The sequence below is a fragment of the Microtus ochrogaster genome, linkage group LG4 (assembly GCF_000317375.1).
Source record: "Microtus ochrogaster isolate Prairie Vole_2 linkage group LG4, MicOch1.0, whole genome shotgun sequence".
Taxonomy (NCBI): domain Eukaryota; kingdom Metazoa; phylum Chordata; class Mammalia; order Rodentia; family Cricetidae; genus Microtus; species Microtus ochrogaster.
This window is the reverse complement of record NC_022030.1, coordinates 12,735,888-12,759,379: the sequence shown is the minus strand read 5'-3', so window position 1 is coordinate 12,759,379 and position 23,492 is coordinate 12,735,888. Positions and strand designations below refer to the sequence as shown.

Here is a 23,492-nt window from a genome sequence, read left to right as displayed (position 1 = left end):
CAGAGTGAGAGATGCAATGGATCTTCTGCCTGAGACAGACACTGGTTAGAATTTTGCCAGTAAGCCACAGTCACGTGGCGATACACAGATTAATTGTAATGGGTTAAGTGAGGATGTAAGAATTAGCCAATAAGAAACTAGAGTTAATGGGCTAAGCAGTGTTTTAATGAATACAGTTTCTGTGTGGTTATTTCGGGTGTAAGCTAGATGGGTGGCCAGAACAAACAAGGGGCCACCTCTCCTTATAAAAATACATACCACTTACCAAAGTTAAATCAAGATCAAATAATCAACTTAAACAGACCTATAACTCCTAGTGAAGTAGAAGCAGTGATTAAAAGTCTCCAAATAATACTAATCCTAATACCCCAAGGACAAATAGTTTTAGTGCAAAATTCTATCAAACTTTAAGAGTAGAGTTAATGACAATGCTCCTCAAATCATTTTACAAAACAGAAACATGAAGAATGTTGACAAACTCATTTCATGGGGTTATAGTTACCTGTTATCCAAACCACATAAAGAAAGAGAATTTCATACCATTTTTTCTTATGAATATCAATGCAAAAATTCTCAATAAACTACTTGTAAACCAAATCCAAGAATACAACAAAAGATCATTCACCATGACCAAGTAGGTTTCATCCAAGAGATGCAGGAATTGCTCAAAACACAAAAATCATTGACATTCACCAAATAAATTAGACATTTGACAGAATGACAGAAAATGACAAAGTGGCAGAAAACACATTTGACAAAACCCAGACCAACACTGTTTCTTGATAAAAGTCCTGGAGATATTAGGGATAAGAGCACTTTACCTCAAAACTAGAAAGGTAATTTATATGAACCCCATAGCTAATACTAACTTAAATGGAGAGAAACTCAAAGTGATTTCACTAAAAATCAAGAATATGACAAGGTTGCCGTTTCTCCACACCTAGTCAAAATACTACTTGAAGTCTTGGCCCTACAATAAAATGACTGAAGGAAATCAAGGGCATACAAATTAGAAAGAAGTTTAAGTATCTCCATTTGCAGATGATGTGATAATATATGTGACCTTAAAATTCCACCAGGAAATTCCTACAGCCAATAAACAATTTCAAAAAAAACATACAATATTGACTCACAAAAATCAGTATCCCTTGTATATACAAATGACAAGTGGACTGAGAAAGAAATCAGGGAAACATCACCTTTCACAATAGCCTCAAATAATATAAAATATCTTGGAATAACAGTAAACAAACAAGTGAAAGATTGTATGACAAAAACTTTGAGACATCAGAAGATATTAGATGATGAAAAGTTCTTCTATGCTCATGGATTAATAGGATTAATATAGTAAAAAATGACCATCATACCAAAAGCAATCTACATATTTGATGCAATCATCATCAAAATTCAAACACTTTTCTTCACAGTTCTTGAAAGGACAATCTTGAGTTTCATATGAAAACACACACATACGCACACACACACACAAGATAGATAAAACAATGACAAAAATACCCACAGGAGGTATCACCATCCCTGATTTCAAGTCATACTACAAAACTATAGTAATAAAACAGCAAGGTACTGGCACAGAAACAGACTGATTGATAGAATCTAATTGAAGACACAGACACACATGTATACACCTACGGACTCCTGATTTTTGATAAGGAAGTTAAAAATACACACTATGCTTCTCAAACTGGTCAGCTGGCCATTTCTTGTCACCAAATGAAACTTCTAATACCAACAGTGAGTTACATCTATTTGAGTTGTTGGCCAAAGGGGTCCCATGGTGTTCCCAAATAACCAAGACTGTTGTCAAGACTAAAGGTTGCTCTCTACAAACTATTGCTGAAAACAACACTGGAACAACTCAATGTACATAAAGAAATTGTGTTGGTGCCTACATAGAGCCATCATTCCTATGTAGAAGGAACTGTGGGCTGCGTTCCTGCCGCCCAGCTCCGGGCCGCCTGGCTAGCATATGCCCCGGAATAACAACACACAAACTGTATTTATTTAAACACTGCTTGGCCCATTAACTCTAGCTTCTTACTGGCTAACTCTCACATCTTGATTAACCCATATCTATTAATGTGTGTAGCACCATGAGGTGGTGGCTTTGGCTAACCGGGAAGATTCTAGCCTACATCCATCTTGGGCCGGAGCTTCATTGTGTCTGCCCTGGAGATGAGCGGCATGGCATCTGGGTCACTTCCTTTCTTCCCAGCATTCTGTTCTGTCTACTCCACCTACCTAATTTTCTGACCTATCAGACCAAGCAGTTTTCTTTATTGATTAACCAATGAAACAACAGATTGACAAATGACCTTCCCACATCATTCCTATGTTCTAATGTCCTGGATACAGAAAGAGACACTGCACACTACCAAAGGAGAAATGTAAACACCAATCTAGCCACAAATTCTTTGAAATATAATGGAGTCCTCTTGCAAGATATGCTAGGGCAATGGTGGGACAATGTTTGTGAGAATGACCAACCAATAACTGATTTGTCATAATGTCCTGGATACAGAAAGAGACACTGCACACTACCAAAAGAGAAATGTAAACACCAGTCTAGCCACAAATTCTTTGAAATACAATGGAGTCCTACTTGCAAGATATGCTACGGCAATGGTGGGACAATGTTTGTGAGAATGACCAACCAATAACTGATTTGACTTAATGCCCACTCCACAAGATAGAACCCATATCTGACTCTGCTTGAGTGACCAGGAACTTGAGACTAGATAGCTCAAGAACGTAGGGTAAAACCAAATACTACTTTTTTTAAAAAAAAATCAAACAACAACACAAACAATATATAACAAAAATATAGCAATAAAATGACTGCTAGTGACATTTTACTAAACTCATAGGTCAATGCCATGCTCCACAATCATCAGAGAAGCTTCCAGTTGCAGCAGATGGGAACAAATGCAAACACCCACAGCCAGACACTATGATAAGTGAGAGGCCGGGGAACACTTGGATCCAAAAGGGATGTCTCCATCAAATCCCTCCCCTCATGACTCCAGAAACCCTGCAAAAGAGGAGGCAGAAAGAGTATAAGAGCCAGAGGGAATGGAGTACACCAAGAAAATAAAGCCTTCTAAATCAACTTGATGGACACACATAAAACTCACAGCAACGGAGGCAACATGCACAGGGCCTATACAGGTCTTCACAAGATAGGGTCCTAGAGCTGAAAAGAGAAGTGGACACATGCTCCATCTCTAACCCAGAAGCTATCTCCAGTTGATAAACACATGCCAATGAAAATTCAGTTTCCTCCAAGGGAATTTCACGGGGTAAACAAACTACAGCCTGTGTGCTCAGCAGTATAAGGCTAACAAAAAAAAAATAAATAAATAAATAACTCAATGGCATCTTTGTGGTTTTTTGTCTCATAATGTCCTGTCAGAGCTTTCCATTATTTTTTTAATTTAATTTATATGTTTTCTTCTATTCTCACCCTACAGGTCTGTTGAAATAGGAGCGGCTGGGCTGCGTCCCCCGCACCCGGCCGCCCACATGGCTAGCTTAGCTTATGCCCCGAAATAATTACACGGAAACTGTATTCTTTTAATCAGTGCCTGACCCATTAGTTCCAGCCTCTTATTGGCTAGCTCTTACATATTGATCTAACCCATTTTTATTATTTTGTGTAGTCCACAAGCTGGCTTACCAGGAATGATCTTAACCTGTGTCTGTCTGGCGTGGGAGAACCATGGCGACTCACTGACTCAGCTTTTTTTTCCCAGCATTTTGTTCTGTTTTCTCCGCCTACCTAAGGGTTGGCCTATGAAATGGGCCTAGGCAGTTTCTTTATTAATAAGAAATCATTCCCACACAGGTCCTTTGTGTATATACTATGGCTTCCAGTTTGTTGTTTTTTGAGATTCCTAAGTGGTTGTAGGAATGAGTCTCTTTTTCTTGTGCCTTCTCCTGGTCTCTTTTCTCTTTTTTGTTTTGTCTAATTCCAATGTGTTTTTTTGTTTTATCTTATTATATTTTATTTTATTATCATTCTTTAGAAGCCTGTTTGTTTTCTAATGAGAGACAGAAAGGGAGGGAGCAGATCCAGAGGGGAGGAGAGGTGTCGGCGAGGGAAGGCTGTGAGTAGTAGAGAGAGAGAACCATAATCAGGATATATTATGTAAGGAATGATATCTATTTTCAATAAATGGAGAAAAACTATGAATCTATAAAGAATACTGTTATCTTTATCCTATGTACTCTGATCAAATCATTTTAAAGACAGCATCTTTCTATGAAAGGTCTCTGAAGTATAAGCTGATGTTATATGTTTTTATTTGTTTCACCATTCTGCTTCCAGCTTTTTGGTAGCTTTCTCACCTATCTGTATTTATTGACATTGGTCCTTAATTATCTCCAGTGAGTTATGGTAGGCTGAAAGCAGACTCTTAAGTCACCCACATGGTTTGTTTCCTTTCTTCCTTTCTAACTTCAGCTTTTGATTCTTACACTCCAACTAGCAGTGTGATTCTTCCTAAAACCCACTGAGTTCTTTCTGGCTTCAGGGACCATCATCCCCCTTTTCTACTCTTGGCCAGGAATGTTGCCCCCCCCATTTGCTATGGCTGTATCTCCTATTCCTCAGGGTCCAGTTTTAATAGCACCTCTACAGGGAGTTTCCACCACACATTTCACTATGCTGGCGTTTCCTGTCATACACCCTGGTAGAGGACAGACTCCTATTGTTTTCTGTTGTCTCCAATTGATCACAGCGTGGCTCCTCTATAGGAAGTGGAGTGCCAGAGAATGGGAACTTGGGCTCATCTGCTGCTTGTTCCCCATAACTGGCACACAGCAGATATGGAATACAGATTTTGGAAATAAACTAACTATGATAACTGCTCTATTTGGGCTGTCTCTCACATCAACCACAGGGATAATACCTTTTTAGTGTATTGATCAGTTTTCTTCCTGCTGACCAAACATTCCTTCTTTCTACTCTCTGTGGGGGTTTTTCTCTCCAGTGCATAAGAAAACACTCTCTCCACAGGCTGTGCTCACAGTGCTTTCCTTCTCAGATCTCTAGGAGAAACCCCTTCTTTACCCACTTAAGATTTCGCTCATCCTTCAGTAATCCTTCAGACTTCTAGAGCAAGAAGGAAGGCTCAATTCTGTCTTTCCTGAAGTCAACCAAACATAATGAAACTGAGAAATAGAGATGGAACTCATAACAGTGGAAAACACTCATGGATGGAAGCGTCACTCTTTAAGAAAGTTGCCTGAGCGCTGTTAGGAAAGCTGAGCATGGGGGAAACTTGGAGAGAAAAAGCAAGATCTTGTCTCTTCATGGTTGAGTTGCAGTACAGAGAGCACTCAGTGGTGATAGCCCTTAACGATCATGAAAGGTCTCCATGAGGGAACACGATGTCCATATGCATGAGAATTCTGGGAAGATGCTGTGATACCTGTTTGGCTTCAGGTGACACCGATGATGAGGCTAAATATGGGGACAGGCCAGTGTGTCTTCTCTGTACCAGCAGATGTGGGCATGGCAAGGACAACAAGAAAAACTGGTGCTCCCCATGATCACCTACAAGGAACAATCTACATGTCACCAGACACATGGGCAATTATAAAAGTAAGTCGGGGAGAAAGAAATTAGTTGTGGGTAGAAGGAGGCATTCTCTAGGATGAGGTCAAGGGGAAACAGGAAAAATCTGCCTTCCCTGGCTCAGTTCCTGCCTTTGGGGTGAAGGAGCTGCCCTAGAAGAACTAGGACATCTAAAGATGGGTAATCACTAGGAAAGAAATTGTGTGTGATGTGTTCAAAGATACTGTAATAAAAAGCATATAGAGGAATTGGGCTGAGAAGGCAACTAAATTCAAAGCAGAAAAGTTATGTCAAAATAATAGTATATCATCAATTAGTTCTCCATTAGACAAAACTGATCAAAGAACAGATATAGAAATTTAAGAGAAGACAGCACTTTTGAAAAAGAATAAAACCAAGAAGAGACAGTTTAAGTAACAAAGAACTAAAAATAAGATCATAAGAAGAATGAGAAAAAGTTTTCTTTGGTGAAGATAGTTGGGCTTTAGCTTCTTAAGAACTGTGGAACATGTGAAGTTTATTTTGCTTTTAATTTCTGGTTTGAAATGCTAGGTCCTAATAAATTATTAAAACTGCATCTTTAAATGTGTGGCTGAGCACAAAAGCAGCCCATTAAGAGCCAACAAAAGGAAAAATTACAAAAACAAAATAATAGTAAAAAATACCCAAATAGTATCAAACAGAAATTTATGTGTCATCAGTGAGATTGACCAGAAGGCCCTGGACCCATGCAAGGTGGTATATGGAGTTCAACCCATAGAGGAGTTGTGCTTTTAGTAAAAGGCAAGATAGAGAAAGTTCTGTTGGATAGGGTAAATAAGTTGCCCTCTATTCCTAACTGTAAAGGTCTTTTAAAAAAAATAATGAATTTAATAGACCAATTTTTAAACTAAGAAATTACCTTTCCTTCTATATCTTCATACTTGTGAAAGCTAAATGTAGTAATTAAATACAGTCTGCAAAATCTGAAAATAGGTTTTATACTTATGCCAATAACCAGAGGGTGCTGTAGTGTTTCTCCTGGCTCTCCTCATCTGGGCATATACATCTAACTTAACTATACCCAGTATCAGTTACTGGCAGCTCTGAGTTCTAAACCTTACTGACAGTTGATTAGATTAAGAAGGCTCTAGCCTTGAAATGGTCTAAACTATCTAGGGATTCCCAACTTAATGGGCATTTGGGAGGTAGTAGAAATTATAGGCAATGGTTCTACTTGAAGACAGTAAGCCATTAGGGGACATGTTCTCTGAAGGGAATATTTTTGTTCCCAGGTTTTCCTTATCACTCTTTCTTTGCTTCCTGGATGCCAAGAGGCAAGCAGTTCTGTTCTACCGCATGCTCCACACCATGATGCTCCACCTAACTACAGGCCTAGACATAAAGTGAACTGCCCACAGGAGCTCCCAAAACTCTTAACAAGAATAAATCCTTCCTCCCTTTTAAACTGACCTTCTTAGAAATGTTGTTACAATTACAGAACTCTGACACCAGCACTAGGGCCCTTGGCCTGCCTCCGTTACCATCACTATGTGGTCCAGCTCCTCTCTCGGCCTACTACAGCCTTCTCTTCCAAACAGGTCTCTCCCTGAGCATCCCCTTGCCTATAATTGATCTCTGTGCTGTGCTCTGACTATAATGTGTTCCAACTTTCTCCTGATCTCACACAGAATTTCAATCTCCAAAATAATATGTTAAGAAAATTACGAGGGTGCAACATAGCCCAATGATGGTAGAAGTGAGAACTTTAGAACAGGAGCAGGTTGAGTTAAGGTCACTCATTAGGTTAGAGCTCTTAAATCTGAATCCTGGTGGCTTTGAAAGAAGAGGGAGAGCAAAAAAACACATATACATGGGTTCCCTATATCTTCTCTGTGACAATCTATACTGTCCTGGGATCATGTCAATGTGAAGACTGTCACTAGAAGAGGTCTCTACACTCAGCAACTCCAGAACAATGAGTCAAACTGAGCATCTTTTCCTTATAAATGAATTTCCCCCAGATTGTAGTAATTAAAAAGAGTCATTACGCCATCTTGAAACTGGTTCATAAAGAACCCAGGTGAAGACAATGCCATCTATGTAGACACATAGCAGACACATATTTAAGCATTAAAATATTTTAATGTGTAAGCATGCATAAATAACTGTATAGAAAGTAAACATTCTTTGCAATTTCAACTTCTACAAGCCAAATTTGGGCTATAAATTTCAAAATCTTTTTAAATGTATTAAAATGTGCTTCATTTTTGTTTATACTTAGTCTTATACAACTGGAAATAAATTATTTTTTGAGATTGACATAGTTACATTGTATATGCATAAGTGTTTGCCTGCATGTATGTGTATATATATGTACCGTGTATGAATGGTGCCCTTGGGTGCCAGAAGAGGATACTGCATCCTTTGGAACTGGAGTTACAGATAGTTATGAGCCACCACGTGGGTGCTGAGAACCAAACCTTGGTCTTTGGCAAGAGCAGCAAAGGCTTTTTAACGACTGAATATCTCTCCAGCCCTGAGAAAGTCTATGCATCATAGAATCTAACTGCCTGAATATGCCATAATTTACTTACGCACTCACTAACAGGCCCTCACTACTCTCAACTTCCATGGCATCTTCTTAGCTACATTACTGGCTTTAGTTTTCTTTTAACCCTATGTTTTGCCTTGATCTTACAGATATAGAACAGAGCTAAAAAAAAAAAAAAACTATCTGCAGCTCTTCCTGCCTGGAAGAACAGAATCAACACTATCCTTGTAAAATGACCCCAAAGTCTCCTTTTGGTCCCTGAAAGTCTCCCCAGGTTCCACATTCCTTGACTGCATGCACCTTCCCAAATTCACACACTGCTGAGTTCCATTTGTTCATGTGCTCCTATCACCAAAGCTCCATTTGTTCCCTTTGCTTCAGTGCTCGTGGTTCGTCTAACCAAAGCTTCCAAGTCATTAAAAACAAATCTTTGAGATTATCTGACTGCAGTCAAAAGAACCATCATCAAGAAGACAAACACAGAAAAGACTGGCAAGGATGTGGGGGCGAAAGAGACCCCTAATTCACAGCTCGTGGGAACTCATACTGGTGTAGCCATTAGAGCTGTCAGTATGGAGGCTCCTCAAAATCCTAAGAGTAGACCTACCAAATGGTCCAGCTATCTAGTTTTCCTTAGTGGTAACATCTCCCATGGCCCTGGTACACTTTCAAAGCAGAAGACAGATGCTGGGGTATGCTATAAGCTAAACTAAAGACTATGTATAGATTGTGGCAATTTTAACATGCACTCTGTGTGAGGGAATGGCAAAGTACATTGTACTATGACATTTTTCATAGTACTCATATTTGTGGAGCCACTGCCAATGACCTCAACACAAAAGAGTTTCTATACCACAGAGAAATTCACCCATACCAACCCTGTGCTGTTCACCCTCCCTGCACTTGGCAATCGCTGACTTTCTCTCCATTACTATACATATTTTTTAATTCTGAAATCACTTTATGAAGGGAATCTTTCTCATGCCTTAGTAGAGCTGGCTTACAGTTGTGTGTTCTCTATAATATGTGGGTTTAGAGAGTTGACAAGCAGGATCTTTCGGCATCCCAACTATGTTGAGATAAACACTTCAAGCAATAACTACAATTATGTTTCTGGTTTTATGGATGAAGAAATAGACTCAGAGAAATTAGATTACTTTCTCAGCACCAGAATAAATGAGTGACCAACCCAGAGTCTGAAGTCAGATTGTAAGGACCCATCAATGTTTTTAAGCTCTTGTAAATGCTCTCTGGTACATAGAGTGTAGTGAAACTTTCAGATGGATTAATAATTGGATGCAAGAATGAACTAAATGCCAGAAAGTTTTAGAACGAATTCTGAGTCCTTTAGAAAACCCTGCAGTTGGGAAGAACACAAAGAATTTCAGGTGAGTGAATGCAGCTATTGATTCTGGGTAAAGAACAGACAGACACACACACACACACACACACCATACATTTGTGCATGTACTCATACACATGCGTGCACAGAGAGAAAGACAGACGCAGAGCATTCATACACATATTTTAAAAATCACTAAGTGGGTCCTCTAGATCAGACATGATACATGAGGCCAGAAAGGAGCAGAACTGAATGGGAACCACTAGTGAAAATCCACTATTTCTTATGACAAATATGCTTATTTGTCATAAGAATATTGTGGAGTTTAAAGCATCTCAGTGAGGAATATCTGACCATGTGCATCCTCCTTCTAGAAAATCCCTATCTCTAGGATAAAGAAGCAGTATTGACTTGGACTACCTGCTGCTCCTGACTTGTGTCTGAGCCTTGCCTTGCCCATATTCCTGCTTACCCAAATGCAAGTTATTCCCCAGGATATCAGATTGAGTGGATGGTTCCTGCTATGGTCTGAGTCTGGATTATCCCCACCAAAATGCACTGAGGCTCACTCTCCAATGACTGCCTTATGTTTCATACAGCTGAGATCATCACCCATTGTGTGGTCATTTTACCATTATGGATACAATAGCTAACCTTTTCAGAAATTCACAGTCAGATCCATTTTAAATTTAATTCTGCATCAAGATAAATAAAAAAAATCCTTTTCTCTTTGACAAGTGATAGTAAACAAAATAATCAATCTGGTCTCTAGAAAGCTCACACCAGACATGTTTTATGTTTGAGAACGACTGTCAGTCAATTCGCAGTGATGTAAGCAGCTTATTCTCTAAAGCAATTAGTAAACCCTTGCCCATTGTGAAAGTGCTAATCAAGCCCCTGCTATTTCTGTATTTCTCTTTCGTTTTTAGCAAAGAGGGACTACAGTCTAGTATTATATATACAATTACATTAACATGATTATCCAAAGAGAGGCCTTGAGTCCATAGGAGAGCTGTCTAGCTAAATAAAACACGAACTGAAGGTTGTCATCTGAGAATAAAATTAAGAAAAATCTAATTTATATAATCTAATAAAACTTAATGGAGTAACTGAATTGTCCTTTTTTTTAGAAGCATCGACCATTAGATGACTACATGTCAATGAGACCTCACACTCAGTGATTTGAAAATATACTGTTATTTTAATACTGGAAGGTGAATAGCCCAGCCTTCCTGAGAAAGATGGGGAGACAGGAGATGATGATAATTGAGAGTAGTCTTAGTCAAAAGCAACTAGGCACATAGAGCTTTGCAGAAACAACAAGGGCATCTAGTCAATAGCAAGAGAAGTTTCTGATCTACCTAGCAAGGAGTTTTAGTTAGACTTTCTATTGTTGTAAAGAGACACCATGGCCCTGGCAACTCTTATAAAGAAAACATTGAATTCGAATGGCTCATTTAGAGTTTCAGAGGTTCAGTCCATTACCATGATGGTAGGGAGCATGACTGTATGCAGGCAGATGTGGTATCAGAGAAATAGCTGCGGGCAACAGGAAGTTGTCTGTGACACCGAGCAAAGCTTAAGCAAAAAGATGTCAAAGCCACCCCCACAGTGACACATTTCCTTGAACAAGGCCATTCCTACTCCAACAATGAAATGCCATGCCTACTCCAACCAAGCCACACTTCTAAATAGTGTAGCTCCCTTTGGGGCTATTTTGTTTCAAATCACCATTCTACTCTCTGACCCCCAAAGGCTTGTAGCCATATCATAATGCAAAATGTATTCATCTCAACTTCTCCATAGTCTATAACAATATCAAACTTGCTTCAAAGTTCAAAGTCTCTTCAGAGACTCATGGCAATCCCCTAAAAATTAAAATCGAAAAGCAGATCAAGATTACTTCCAGGAGTTCTTTGAACAACAAACACAGTGACCCTAAAATATTATTGTCTGATGTGACTTAACACCACCTCAGATCCTAGTTGAAAATGGACCAAGACATTACAAATTTACAAAGGAAAGCAAATTTAATGACAAATGTTCTTGATGAAGCAGATCAAAATGGCCTTTTGGAATTCTAATGAAATATTTTTGACTAGATATAATTCATTTGTTAGGATATAAGCCCATGTAAAATGAACTATATCATTCTTTCCAAAAATACTTTTTAAACTTGTGCAACTACAAACTGTGGCTTTTCAGAATCCTGAAGATTTTTTTATATATTATACCAAATATAATTAGCTACCTTTAAAAAAATAATGTAGCTAATCCACATGATAAAAACTTGTTTTAACAAATTTTAAGAAATACATTGGGTAAGTCTGTGGTACTTTGAGTCTATATACAATTGGTGAAATGAGAAGACAAAGCTGGAAATATTTTCTTTCTTAGCAAAACAAATACTTTGCAAACTGTCATGTAAAACTGTGTGAAAAATATCGATTTAAACTTCCTACATTACCAGTGGTTCACTGGGGACTTGCTCACTCATTTAATTCCCTGGACATAGAGACATGGATACTTCTTTCTGTCTAATCATCTGCACTTGTTTGAAAGCATTCCTCTTATTTTGTAATGAATTTGTAAGGCAAACACTGGGGAGAAGGGAAGCTCTCTAGGCTCACGTGGCAATGTGGGCAACCTTTCTTAGTGGGGCTGAAGGGCTCTTTCTAACACTTGCTGTGATGAAGGTCTTCTCTTTGTCCCAACACGGTACCAAACCTCACCAATGCAGTCCACATTCCTAGGACATGTGTTGATGCCTATGTGTAAATCAAGTATAGACTCAACCTACAGAAAAGTAGACAGTCTCTAAAGAGTAACTACTGGGAAAGTGTCTCTTTAAAAGTATTTAGGGGGCAGTACTGTTGGTTTAGTTTCAGAAGCAATCATGCTGGTTTAGTTTAGGAAAGAGTGTTTCTTGTTTAGTAGCACTGAGTATAAACTGTGGCCACACTCTCTCCTCACCATCTCCCACCTGTTAATGCCCACTGAGTTTCTTGCACAGGAGATATAAAAAGAGATAAATGAAAGTCCTACCCATGATTGGCTATCTGTGGAAGGTGAAAAGGCAAATCACCCAGGTGGTAATTCCATGGACACAATTAAACTAACATGTTGGTGGTAGATCCAGAAGATTCTCCTGTCGGGGAGAAAAATGCTTTTATACCCAGCTCATATAACACAGGACAATCTGATCTAGCCATGGCTTCTAAAGAGAAACCTCAAAACATACACAGAAACTGTAGTAATTTCACAACACCTCCAGAGTAACACACTTCTTTTTATATGAAGAAGGAAAGAATTGATGTGGAAAGACACAGAGAAAAGGAAAGAATTATAAAAAGGGGCAGGGTAAATGAGGAGGTAAGTAGAAAAGAAACCAAAAAATGAAGTGTTCCATTTGTCTGTTTAATCATCACTCACTGCACCTTTAACAAAGCTGGGTGATCCTGTTCTCAGAAATATGAGATGTGGGCTTTCCCCTCTGTATGCTGTGATTGCCATTGATAAATAAAGGAACTGCTTTTGGCCTAAAGCAGAGCTATAAGGGAACAGAGCTAGGTAGGGAAAACTAAGCTGAATGCCAGGAGAAAGGGCAGAGTCAGAGAGAAGCATGTAGCCCCTACTGGAGACAGATGCTGGACAGAACTTTGCCGGTAAGCCACTGCCACATGATGATACACAGATTAATGGAGATGAGTTGAATTAGTATGTAAGGGTTAGCCAATAAGAAGCTAGAGCTAATGGGCCAAGCAGTGATTGAAATAATATTGTTTCTGTGTGATTATTTCAGTGCTCTGAGCAGCAGGGGACCAACATGTGGCCCCTCCCTCTACAAGTTCCAGGGAGAATAAAGGAAGATTGTACACACTGATTTTAGCTGTCTGAAGTCCTGAGTTAGTAATCTAAACCAAGTTCTATAGGGAGTTTCAGAAATTAAACAAAAGCCATTTAGCTAACTGCCCTAGAAATCTACTTTTCTCTCATAACAAATTCATTAAATGTCAAATTTAAATAGTTTATGTCAAAACTCAAAGTGTATTGAGATAATGTACTCAGAATGATACTGAGAATTAATGGGAAAAAATAGACAACACAAAACATTCACACTTGGTCTCTCAGCTTTTCTGCCTCTATATTTTGTATCAGTGTAAGCAAAGAGTAAATTACCTAGAATCCTATTCATTTCCCCTTTAAATTTTATAAAGATTCTGAAAAGCCCCAGACTTGTTCTAGCAGCAAGAGTCCATCCTTAAGGGTAAACCACAGTCAACTGAAGTCCTCACTACAATGTCACTTCCTTTTGCTCCCACCAGCATTCTTGGATCCCCTCCCAGTTCATTCTAGAAATACAATGGTTTTAGCCAGTGGGTCCTCCAGACAAATCCATTCCTGGTGGGTCAGGGACGACACATCTGCCTGATGGAGAACATCCTTGGATAAGTGCCTGCAGAGCTATGTTCCTCTTCATGCCTTGAGAACACAGGCAAGAGACGTGATCCTGATTGCTTTATCAAGTATGTTTTTATGTCTTGGAACCTTAGGCAGCAAGTGTACAATCAACATAGGGGGCACTGAGAGAGCAGAAGAAGAGATGCTGGGGCTGGAGAGTTGGCCCAGTGGCTAAGAGCACTCAACCCTCGAAACAGAGCTCACGAATCAATCTTTCTGGGACACCTCCCCAAACCTCCCACCCCTAATACCTTTCCCTTCTTTCACACTACTTCTCTATATCTTAGATACATGTCTGTATATTGTCCGTTTTAATCTGCATGCTAATGGGGATAATTAATAAGGCTGATCTCCTAAAAATGACACCTGACATATTCAAATTTCTTATAGTGATGAGATTCTGTGCTTAAGTCTGTCTGGAAACAGATTGCAATGGATGATTTTGCGTACTTGATTTTGAATGGGTCTTCCCCTTTAAACCTACTGTCACTGTGCAATTAAACTCAATTACTCATTCTTATGCAAAGGCAAGCATGTGATTCCCTCAACAGAAAATGGACTGGGTTTTGGTTAATTATATTTTCACTTATTGTGGCATTGGCATGTATATGTATGGGCATACATATACCATGGATTGATGGTACAAGTCCCAAGACAGCTTACTGGAATGTTTTCTCCTTCCACTCTGGTCCCAGGAATTCAACTCAAGTTACCAGGTTGGGTAGCAATCACCTTTGCCCACTTCTGCAAACCAGGTTTTACAACAAAATATTACTTGGCTGATACTATATTTTTAATCTCAAAGATGAAAGAAAGCCAAGGAGCATTTAATTGAACAAGGTAACAGCTAAGGCTTAAAGAAACTAGAAAAGGGTTTGATTTTAGGTACTTATATAAAAATGTGATACAGTCTTAGCAGATAAGTATATTTTAAAGTTAAATCCAGAATTTACAGAATAAATAAGGAACTTCGAAAATATTTCCTTGTAAATTTCAAAAAAAGGGAAACATTTGTTTTCAGTTGTACTCTCAACTAGAATCAAATTAATTTCAATTGAGTGTTACATTAGCATATATAAAAACTAGCATTTAAGTGCTGGCAAGCTGGCTCCCCACCTAAAGGCACTTATTTCTTGTCCTGAAAACCTGAGTTGTATCCATGGAACACTCTGAGCAGAAGGAGTCAACTCTGGCAAGGTGTCCTCTGATCCACAAGCTCCATGAAAGCTATGCCACGCACCCCACATATGTGTGTACACATATAAACACAATGGAATAAATAACATGCAACAAAACTTTGAAAACTCGCCATCAATACTAATATGCATTTTCCCATCAAAGCCAATCTTTACATTTAAAATTCAACAAGAAAAACAATGTTTCTTGTTTCCTGAAGTTCGGGAGTACAGTAATTCAAATTTGCATATATCTCAAAACCGTTTTCAAGAGAGCTTAGATTTAGCTAATCTGTCAACAGATGAACGCCCCTGAGAATGGCAAAGCATTCTTAGAGTTTGCATTGAGGTGTTAAAGTTAGTTTTCCTTGTGTTTCCTAAGGAAGAGATACCACACAAGTGAGAGCCTCCAGTTTGTTGGTTCATGTAAAATCTTCAAGTGTTTACAAGACAGATTATAACACCAGGAATGGTTACCTGGCAAACAGCTTCAAGACTAAATTCGGTAAGAAGGACAAATTCCAGAGGAGCTCATTGACGCCCATGAGGGTTTGCTCTCACTCTCCGGATGCCCATCCCAAGATAGAACAGCTCTAAACCTCCGGGGCCTCTCCACAAACCCCCTCACTTTGGGATGGCTGGGGCAGCATCTGGGCTGGCAGCACCAGAACAAAGATGTACTGGTGACGGACGTGGTAAGATTTGATTATGGGTACTATTCAAACTCAGCAGCTGCAGATGAATAGGGTTGCATGGTTTGAATGAACAGAAAACATGCAATTGTTCCTTTTGCATGGATGGCAGTCAGAGACACATTTAGGGTTTCTGGGAGGGGCATTTTCAAACTCGTCATGTTCTTTTGTCTTCTTTTTTAGTTAAAAGGAATATGCTTACTTTCTCAGCTATAATAGCATCTGCCAGCACAAGAGTCAACAAACTCATGGGAGACAAAACACTCTTTCCTGAACTGCTCCTAGGGAGCTTCGGGCTTCCTGACCACATAACGTCACAGAATTATTTGTAAGGCTTCTTTAAAAGGGTGACAGGGTTGAGAAACAAACTTCACATGGTAAGAGCCGCCTCTAGAGGGTTCAAAATGAGCTGCAAGTCTTGGGGAGTGGTGGTGGTTTCTGGCCATTAGCATCACCAATCAAAGCCAGCTTGATTTTTTATGGGAATCGACAAAGCGATTGATGATACATGCTGTTTGCTCAAGCCACCCTGCCTGGCTTCTCCGTGTCACAGTCACACTGAGACAAAAGTTCACTTTAATTAGCTGTGATTGGGATACTTCATTATTTTTTATATATCCTGGGGGTAAACGGTACCATGAAGGCACCTTGTGTAAGGTCCAAAGGTCTCCAAAGACGTTTTCATTACTTCATGCTCAGATAAAGCAATTACTGTCGGCTCACAATTAACCTTGTTCCCCAAGGAAGCACCAATATAAAACCTACAAATCCTAGATGGGCTATAATGGGTCTTTCCCTCTACTTTGGTTGTAGCAGGAGAGAAAGTTGGGGAGGAGGGACAGAGAGAGACAGAGAAAGAGACAGCAAAAGAGGGAGAGAACATGGACCAAGAAAAGCTCTGGCCAAGAAATTTTTCAGAACAGTCTGGGCAGATGTCATCTAATTCACTACCCTGCTTTTGTGTTCTTTGCCTACGACATGTAGCATGGAAATAGGGCTTTCCCAGTAACAAACTGACAAAGAGAAAGTGTGACACAGAGGGAGCTGGTATACTGCAGTACGGATAACTCTGCAAGGCTGGCAGTCACCCTGTAAGCAAGTAACAGAGCCAAGGGCACCTCTGGGGACCCTAGAGGGTTCAAAGCCTAGCCTCTGCACCTTCCACTTTAGGAGGCTCAGATCAGGCCAGTGCTCCCCTCCATGAAATAGTATTAGGATAGTTTGCTCAATGAGGTACTGTGCTAGCCAAAATAGTAAAAGCTCTTGCTTTAAATACTATCCTTTATCACTTGACCTGTTAAGCATCTTTTACTACAGAAGGACAGACGGATGGACGGACGGACAGACGGATAAATGGATGGATGGATGGATGAATGGATGGATGGATGGATGGATGGATAGATAGATATCATGCAAAACATTTAAATAAGATTTGAGAGGTTTGCTGGACACTTTCCATCTGAGCACTCACGCACTTAGAACTCAGAAGGAAAGGAGAACAAGAAGGTTTATTAGTGGATTCTGAGGTTCTTCTGCCCTTGTGTTATTCTCAAGAGCACACACAGGGCTACTTCATCCATGAAAACAAAATTCAACACACAGAAATGGTCAACTCTGCGCTAAGAACATGGAAGTCGCTGCCAACACTAACTCGGCCAATATGAAAAAGAGCCAAAAGTAGGATTTAACGAACTTTCTGAGTCCTCTCGTGCTGAATTTGGACTCAGTCGATGTGTTAGCCATGACCTGGGAAGTTCCGTTAGTTCTTGCCAGAATCACCGAGCAAAGGAAAGGTCTCAAACTGAGCTACGTAAGGTAGTTTTAACTTGCTCTCACAATCTGAGATACACAAAACTTCCCTCATTCTTTCAGCTACACATACGTTATAAGTCTATGATAGGCTGTACTCATGGGGCCTGTAAAGAAACATGGTTTGTATGCAGACAATGGAAAATTAAGAGACTTGTGAAGGGAGCTGAGCGATGGAGGGAAGCTAACTAAAAACAGAGAATCAATGGAGCCAGACAGACCCAAACACCGAGCAGCATTATCTAAGTAATACCAGCGAATGGCGCAGTTGGGTGAGAGAAGTGCTAGCTAATGTTGATTTCCTCTTAACTCCAAAGTACTAAAACAATTGACCCAGTGGATACTTATTATTTTAATTTTAGGCTACTCAAGAAAAAAATGTTTGGGACTGAACCATGTCGTGTGTATGTGTGTGCAAGTGTGCGTGCACATAAGTTTACAAGTGCAAATCACCATGCCCCATTTGGTTTTGGTTTTTCTTTTTTTTTTTTAACAGGGGTACAGGGGTGAGTGCAAGCCTTGTGTTTACATGCAAATAGTTCACCAACTGATATATCTCAGGCCCCATACGCTGAAGTCTTAATTCCCCAGAATCTCAAAACATGACAGTAGGTGAGGGTAAATGCAGCCACTGGAGAGTTCTGATTGACATCATGGATTTCCAAATAAGGAGAGGGAATCAAAACCCAGACTGTCACAGCGGGAAGAGGATGTAACGGTGTAAAGAGAGCCTTCTTGAAGCCAAAGAGACAGGCGTCAAAAGAAACCAACTCTAGGATTCCGTGACCTCAGCCATCCAGTCTCCAGCACCACAAGGGAATAAAATGTCTGTAGCGCTGGCAGCTTAGAAAGCAAATGTAGAAATCCTGGGCCAATATAAAGCTCAGTCACACGAGCCGTTGAGGTCCTAGGTTCCGTTCCAAGTACATGAGCCCACAATGTCCTGGGTTCTCATCCTAGTACCAGGTAATGGAAGAGCTCATCTATGCAAAGCCCTCATTTTTATCTTGTGTGTGTGTATGTGTGTGTGTGTTTGAGAGAGAGTTCTTAGTAGTGTGTAGCAGCCTTGGATGTCCTGGAACTCACTCTGTAGATCAGGCTGGCCTCAAACTCACAGAGATCCCCCTGTCTCTGCCTCCTAAATGCGGTGACTAAAGGCATGCGCCACTACTGCCTGACAGTCCTCATTTCTACATGCCAGATCTGAAGTAGGACCCACACCGCTTCTGTGCTAAGTATATCCTACATCATACTCACAACCCCGACAGGAAAGGCCAGCACGGCCAGCGTCCAGTCCCGGAGGGAGATGAGCTTCCTAAGCTGTCGCTCTTGCTCCTGGTTCCCGCTGTCTCTGGTCAGGAGAGTGGAGAGATCGGTCAGCACACAGATGCCGAAGAAGACTGCCTGGATAACCTGAAAGGAGACAACCACCCAGTCTGGTCAGCAAGAGCTGTAGAGACTGAAGCTCCGGACACAAAGGCAGCTGTGTGTCTGCACTATGACACATGAAGAGAACATGTCCAGAGCCTCATTACAAAGCTCACCCTGAGAATGAAAATCAGAGGTTTTTGTTGTTTCGTTGAATATTTGTCAGAACAGCATATTCACTATTTGAAAGCTCACATATGTAGTCTGTTTATGCTCTATAAAGAAGGGGCACAGGCTAATAAGAAGCTAAGTGTGGAGAGCCCATCTCTGTGCATCACTGGGTATCTTCTGCTACAGGAGAGATAGAAATCTGGTCATAAAGAAATCAACTGATCCACTCTGGCATGGAGTAACCTTCCATTGTGAACACCGAATGGTTCTTATATTTTTAGTACTGATGAAATCAAACCTTTCCCAAGTGCTGTAGAGATGCTGTGACCACTGTCTCTATACAGTTTCTGGTATTACAAACCAACTACAAATGGAATTCTTTACAATAGTCAGACTTTCCTTGGGCCGAGGCATGGTGAGAACCCTGCAATAGTGCAAACCAATAGTGTCAATCTCCTGAAGTAGGGCCAAAGTTGGGGGTGCTGAGTGCAGGCAGCATAACAGGGCGTTGACAAATGGGATTACAGGACAGAAAATATATTCCCTGGGTCAGATCGTATCTACTTACCACCAAAGAAATGGTAGATTCAGAAGTTTCCTGACTTCTTCGAGCAGAAATAATCTACTGAGGACTTATTTTTAAAGGATATAATACTCCTTGCTTTGTAGAACCAAACAAATACTTTCGAAGGAAAAGAGCATTTCCACATTGGCAGAGGGAAGAGTACGTGGAAGTTCTGTGCATGGCTCCTCACTGGGCACAAAACAACATCTGGTTCCAGCTGTGGGTTCGCCCTGTAGCACACATGTTGTTAGAAGCGTAGGTTCTGGGGCTTCCCCCAAACCCTGCTATTAGTAGTCTACCAAAGTCATAGTCATGCTCCAGTTTTCCTCTTAATTTAAATTGGTTTTAGCGTCCATGGCTTAGACTCTATTGTTGTTTTATAAATATCCAGAGCGGGAGATGCCGAGATGGCTACAAGTGAGAACACAGAAGTGGGGACAAACAGCATCATGTTCTTGTAATCAGAGATAAATGACTCAGAGAACAATTCCCTACTTAGGAAATTTCTCATCTTATATCGTAAGATGAGATTTAAGATGTTTGAACCTCTCTGGAAGCCCTCGTGGGGTGTGACACATCAGAGACCACACCAGGGAATGATTTTCCCCATGACTGTTCGTCAGCATCCAGTGCCCTGTGGGACCAATTCCTAGGAGAATTCAAATTACAGCCACAATGAGATAGCATTTCTCATCGAAACCATGATACAAGTAAGTCTGACTCAACCAGAGCTTATAGTGGGAACACGGTTTGGACAAACATTGTGTAGAATAGACAACATCTAGTAATGTAGTGATTCCTAGGCACTCTTGCCATGGGGACCGGACCAGGAAAGACATGTCCTGAAGCAATGAATCTCAATCTATGGGTTGTGACCCTTTGGGGGTGAAATAAGCTTTACACAAGGGTCACCTAAGAGAACTGGAAACACACAGATATTTACATCACCATTCATAATAGTAGCAAGGTTATAGTTATGAAGTAGCAGAGAAAGCAGTTTTATGGTTGGGGATCACACAAGGTGAGGAACCATATTAAAGAGCCACAGCATTAGGAAAGTAGAGATCCACTGCCCTACAGAAACCTTGCCCCAAGTCAGTACACACACCTGGGGAAAGGCGATTTCAGCCTTTACTGTTTTACCAGAGATGGATTCACCTACATGTCTTTTTAATATCAGGCTGAATAAATTGTGCCAGATTTACACACCAGAATTCACATCTCATAACAAAAACTTTCCAATCTCGACAACAAAATATTAAACTAAAAACAGAAACAAGAAACAGCATATTTTGACACTATTAAAATAAATTGTGAGAAATGCAAATATCAGGATACATGCACAGGCAGTAAAACAGGAGGAAACACATGGGGATTAATAACACTGAACTCGGGCTGGAGACGGTGTGGTATTGCCACACGCTGTGCTTACAGAGGACCTGAGTTCAGCGTCCACCGAGAGACTCCCAACTGCCTGCTATGTCAGTTCCAGAGGGTTCCTTTGGTCTCTGTGGGCACACACATGTGGTGCACACCCACAAAGATGCACACAAATATGTAAGGCTAAATATTAACCCTGAACTCAGATGCCTCCGGAAAAGAAGAGAGTATGAGAGGAATATCAGAGCTCCAGGTGTTTTGACACCATTCCATTTCCCAACATTGATTAGTGAGTATATTGACATGGTACTATTTTTTTTTACTGTATTTCAGTACATATTTTTAGTATCCTATGCTGATCTTTCAATTCTTTGCTTTTCACTCAAGACTCCCCTACTTTTTAGGGCAGGGGAATTATGGCAGGTTTGGGTGAGCTCAAGAAGTTTAGCACTTCACCATATGAAAATACCTACAGGATCGCTTTTCTCCAGGCAAAGAAAAATGGAAATTTGACTCGGTGCCAATGAAGCATAAGTATCTGGAAGTCACTTGCTTTATATAGCTCAAGAAACAAGGAAATTCACCTTGTAGGTATGGGCAAGGAAAAAGATCTAGTTTAAACTTCCACCATAGTTTCCTAGTACACATGAATTCGCTACTATTCTGCCCTTTAAGACTCTAGGATATAGTTAATGGCACTCTCTGGGCCTTCAATTGATGAGCCAATATAAAATGTTTGGTATTTTCCTATAAATGTATCAGTCATTTTTTTAGATACAGATGTGAAGACTTTCATAACTATTAGTTATACAGATTAAGCATACCTTACTCAAAAATCCATATGATCCAGAATGAGAAAACTCTGAGTGTCAATAAGGCACCATGTTGACTTCATCTGATGGGCTAGTGTCAAAATGCAAATCTGTAGCATCCCCATGGGGAAGAGACCCTCTAAAAACCTTCATGTGAGATATATAACTATGTTTTAAGAACCAATCAAGAATATTGTATTTTTAAAAAGCCTTCCAGCAGCTGACCACCCCCATTCAGAAGAGATGGACTCACCCCTCACCATGGGTGTGGGAGAGATGGCCCCTATTGGGTCTAGGAGAGCTGGTTCTGTCCCTCTGAGGGGGCAGTCCCAGTGGCCAAGACTAACCAGCTCAGCTACCACCCAGTCCTATATATACCCTGGGTCTTGGTTTGGCACACCCTAACATCTACCCCATCTATGACCTGCTGGAGTGCAGGAAGGGACTGGTCCTGCAAATTGATAGCCACAGGATCTCCATGACTTGAGACAACAGTAGCATGTCTGAGAGGAGTTTCAGTGAAGATTCAGTGAGAATGGTGTGCCAGAGGCCTTGAACCAGACCAATGACTCATTGCAATGAACATTTGACAGTAGGATGATTAACAAAAGGGTCTACTGGGTGACACACGGCAGCTCTCCATGCCACTAGGATGAGTGAAAGAGTTGTTTGAAAGATGGAGGAGCAAGGTTTTTTTTTTTTGCTTGTTTGTTTGCTTTATTTAGTTTTTGATGAATTGGGGATGCATGCTGATGGGGTAAGGAGTGGATATAGAAGGCCTGGGAAGTGAGTAGGATTGGGGTGCATGGTGTGAAATCTCTAAAGAATTATGCTAAAAAACCAATATTTTTAAAAAAGATTATAAGGAACACAACAACAAAAATTACCTTCCAGCTAAATGTACAAGGCACATTTAAAAATGGATTTTCTGTTAGACATTAGTCCCATCCTCAGGTCATGGTACTATATACATATTGTATATATACAAACACTGCAAAAACTTGAAAAAAAACTCCACAACATTCATAGCTCCAAGCATTTTTTAAATAAGGCATATTCAACCTACATCACATAAAAACTGATACCAATGAACATGAGGCCAGGTAAAGGATTTTTATGCAAATAGATGACTTGGAGAGAGAATACTTTTATGAAGTTATAAAAGGAAACAAAAGAGATGTGGAAAACCAGAAATTCATTCTAGAAAAGAAGAAAACGGAAAGAATTTCTAAAAACAGATATGCAATAGTATGTGGTAGCTGGTATCACAACTTGACAGAGACAGAAAACCTAGGAGACAAGTCTCTGGGCATGACTGTGAGTGAGTTTCTAAATTAGGTTCACTGAGGTTGGAGACCCACACTAAATGTAGGTGCCACCATACAATGGGCTGGTGGCCTAGACTGAACAAAATGGAGAGTGTGGGTTGGCACCAGTGTTGCGCTCTCTCTCTCTCTCTCTCTCTCTCTCTCTGTCTCTCTCTCTCTCTCTCTCACACACACACACACACACACACACCTTCTTCTCTTAAACTGTCTCTGTCAGACACTTTGTCACCAGGAATGACAACAGTAATTAATACATATTC

The 23,492-nt window shown here is 40.3% G+C and overlaps 1 protein-coding gene across 2 annotated transcripts in view; it reads right to left on the bottom strand.

The window, feature by feature from the left end:
- Aig1 (androgen induced 1) overlaps positions 1-23,492 on the bottom strand; it is a 230,031-nt gene that overhangs the window by 166,681 nt on the left and 39,858 nt on the right. For both annotated transcript variants that reach the window (XM_005360995.2, XM_013351449.2), the window contains exon 2: positions 18,866-19,021. In XM_005360995.2, the coding sequence (XP_005361052.1) occupies positions 18,866-19,021 (156 nt within the window). The remainder of the gene's footprint in view (positions 1-18,865; positions 19,022-23,492) is intronic.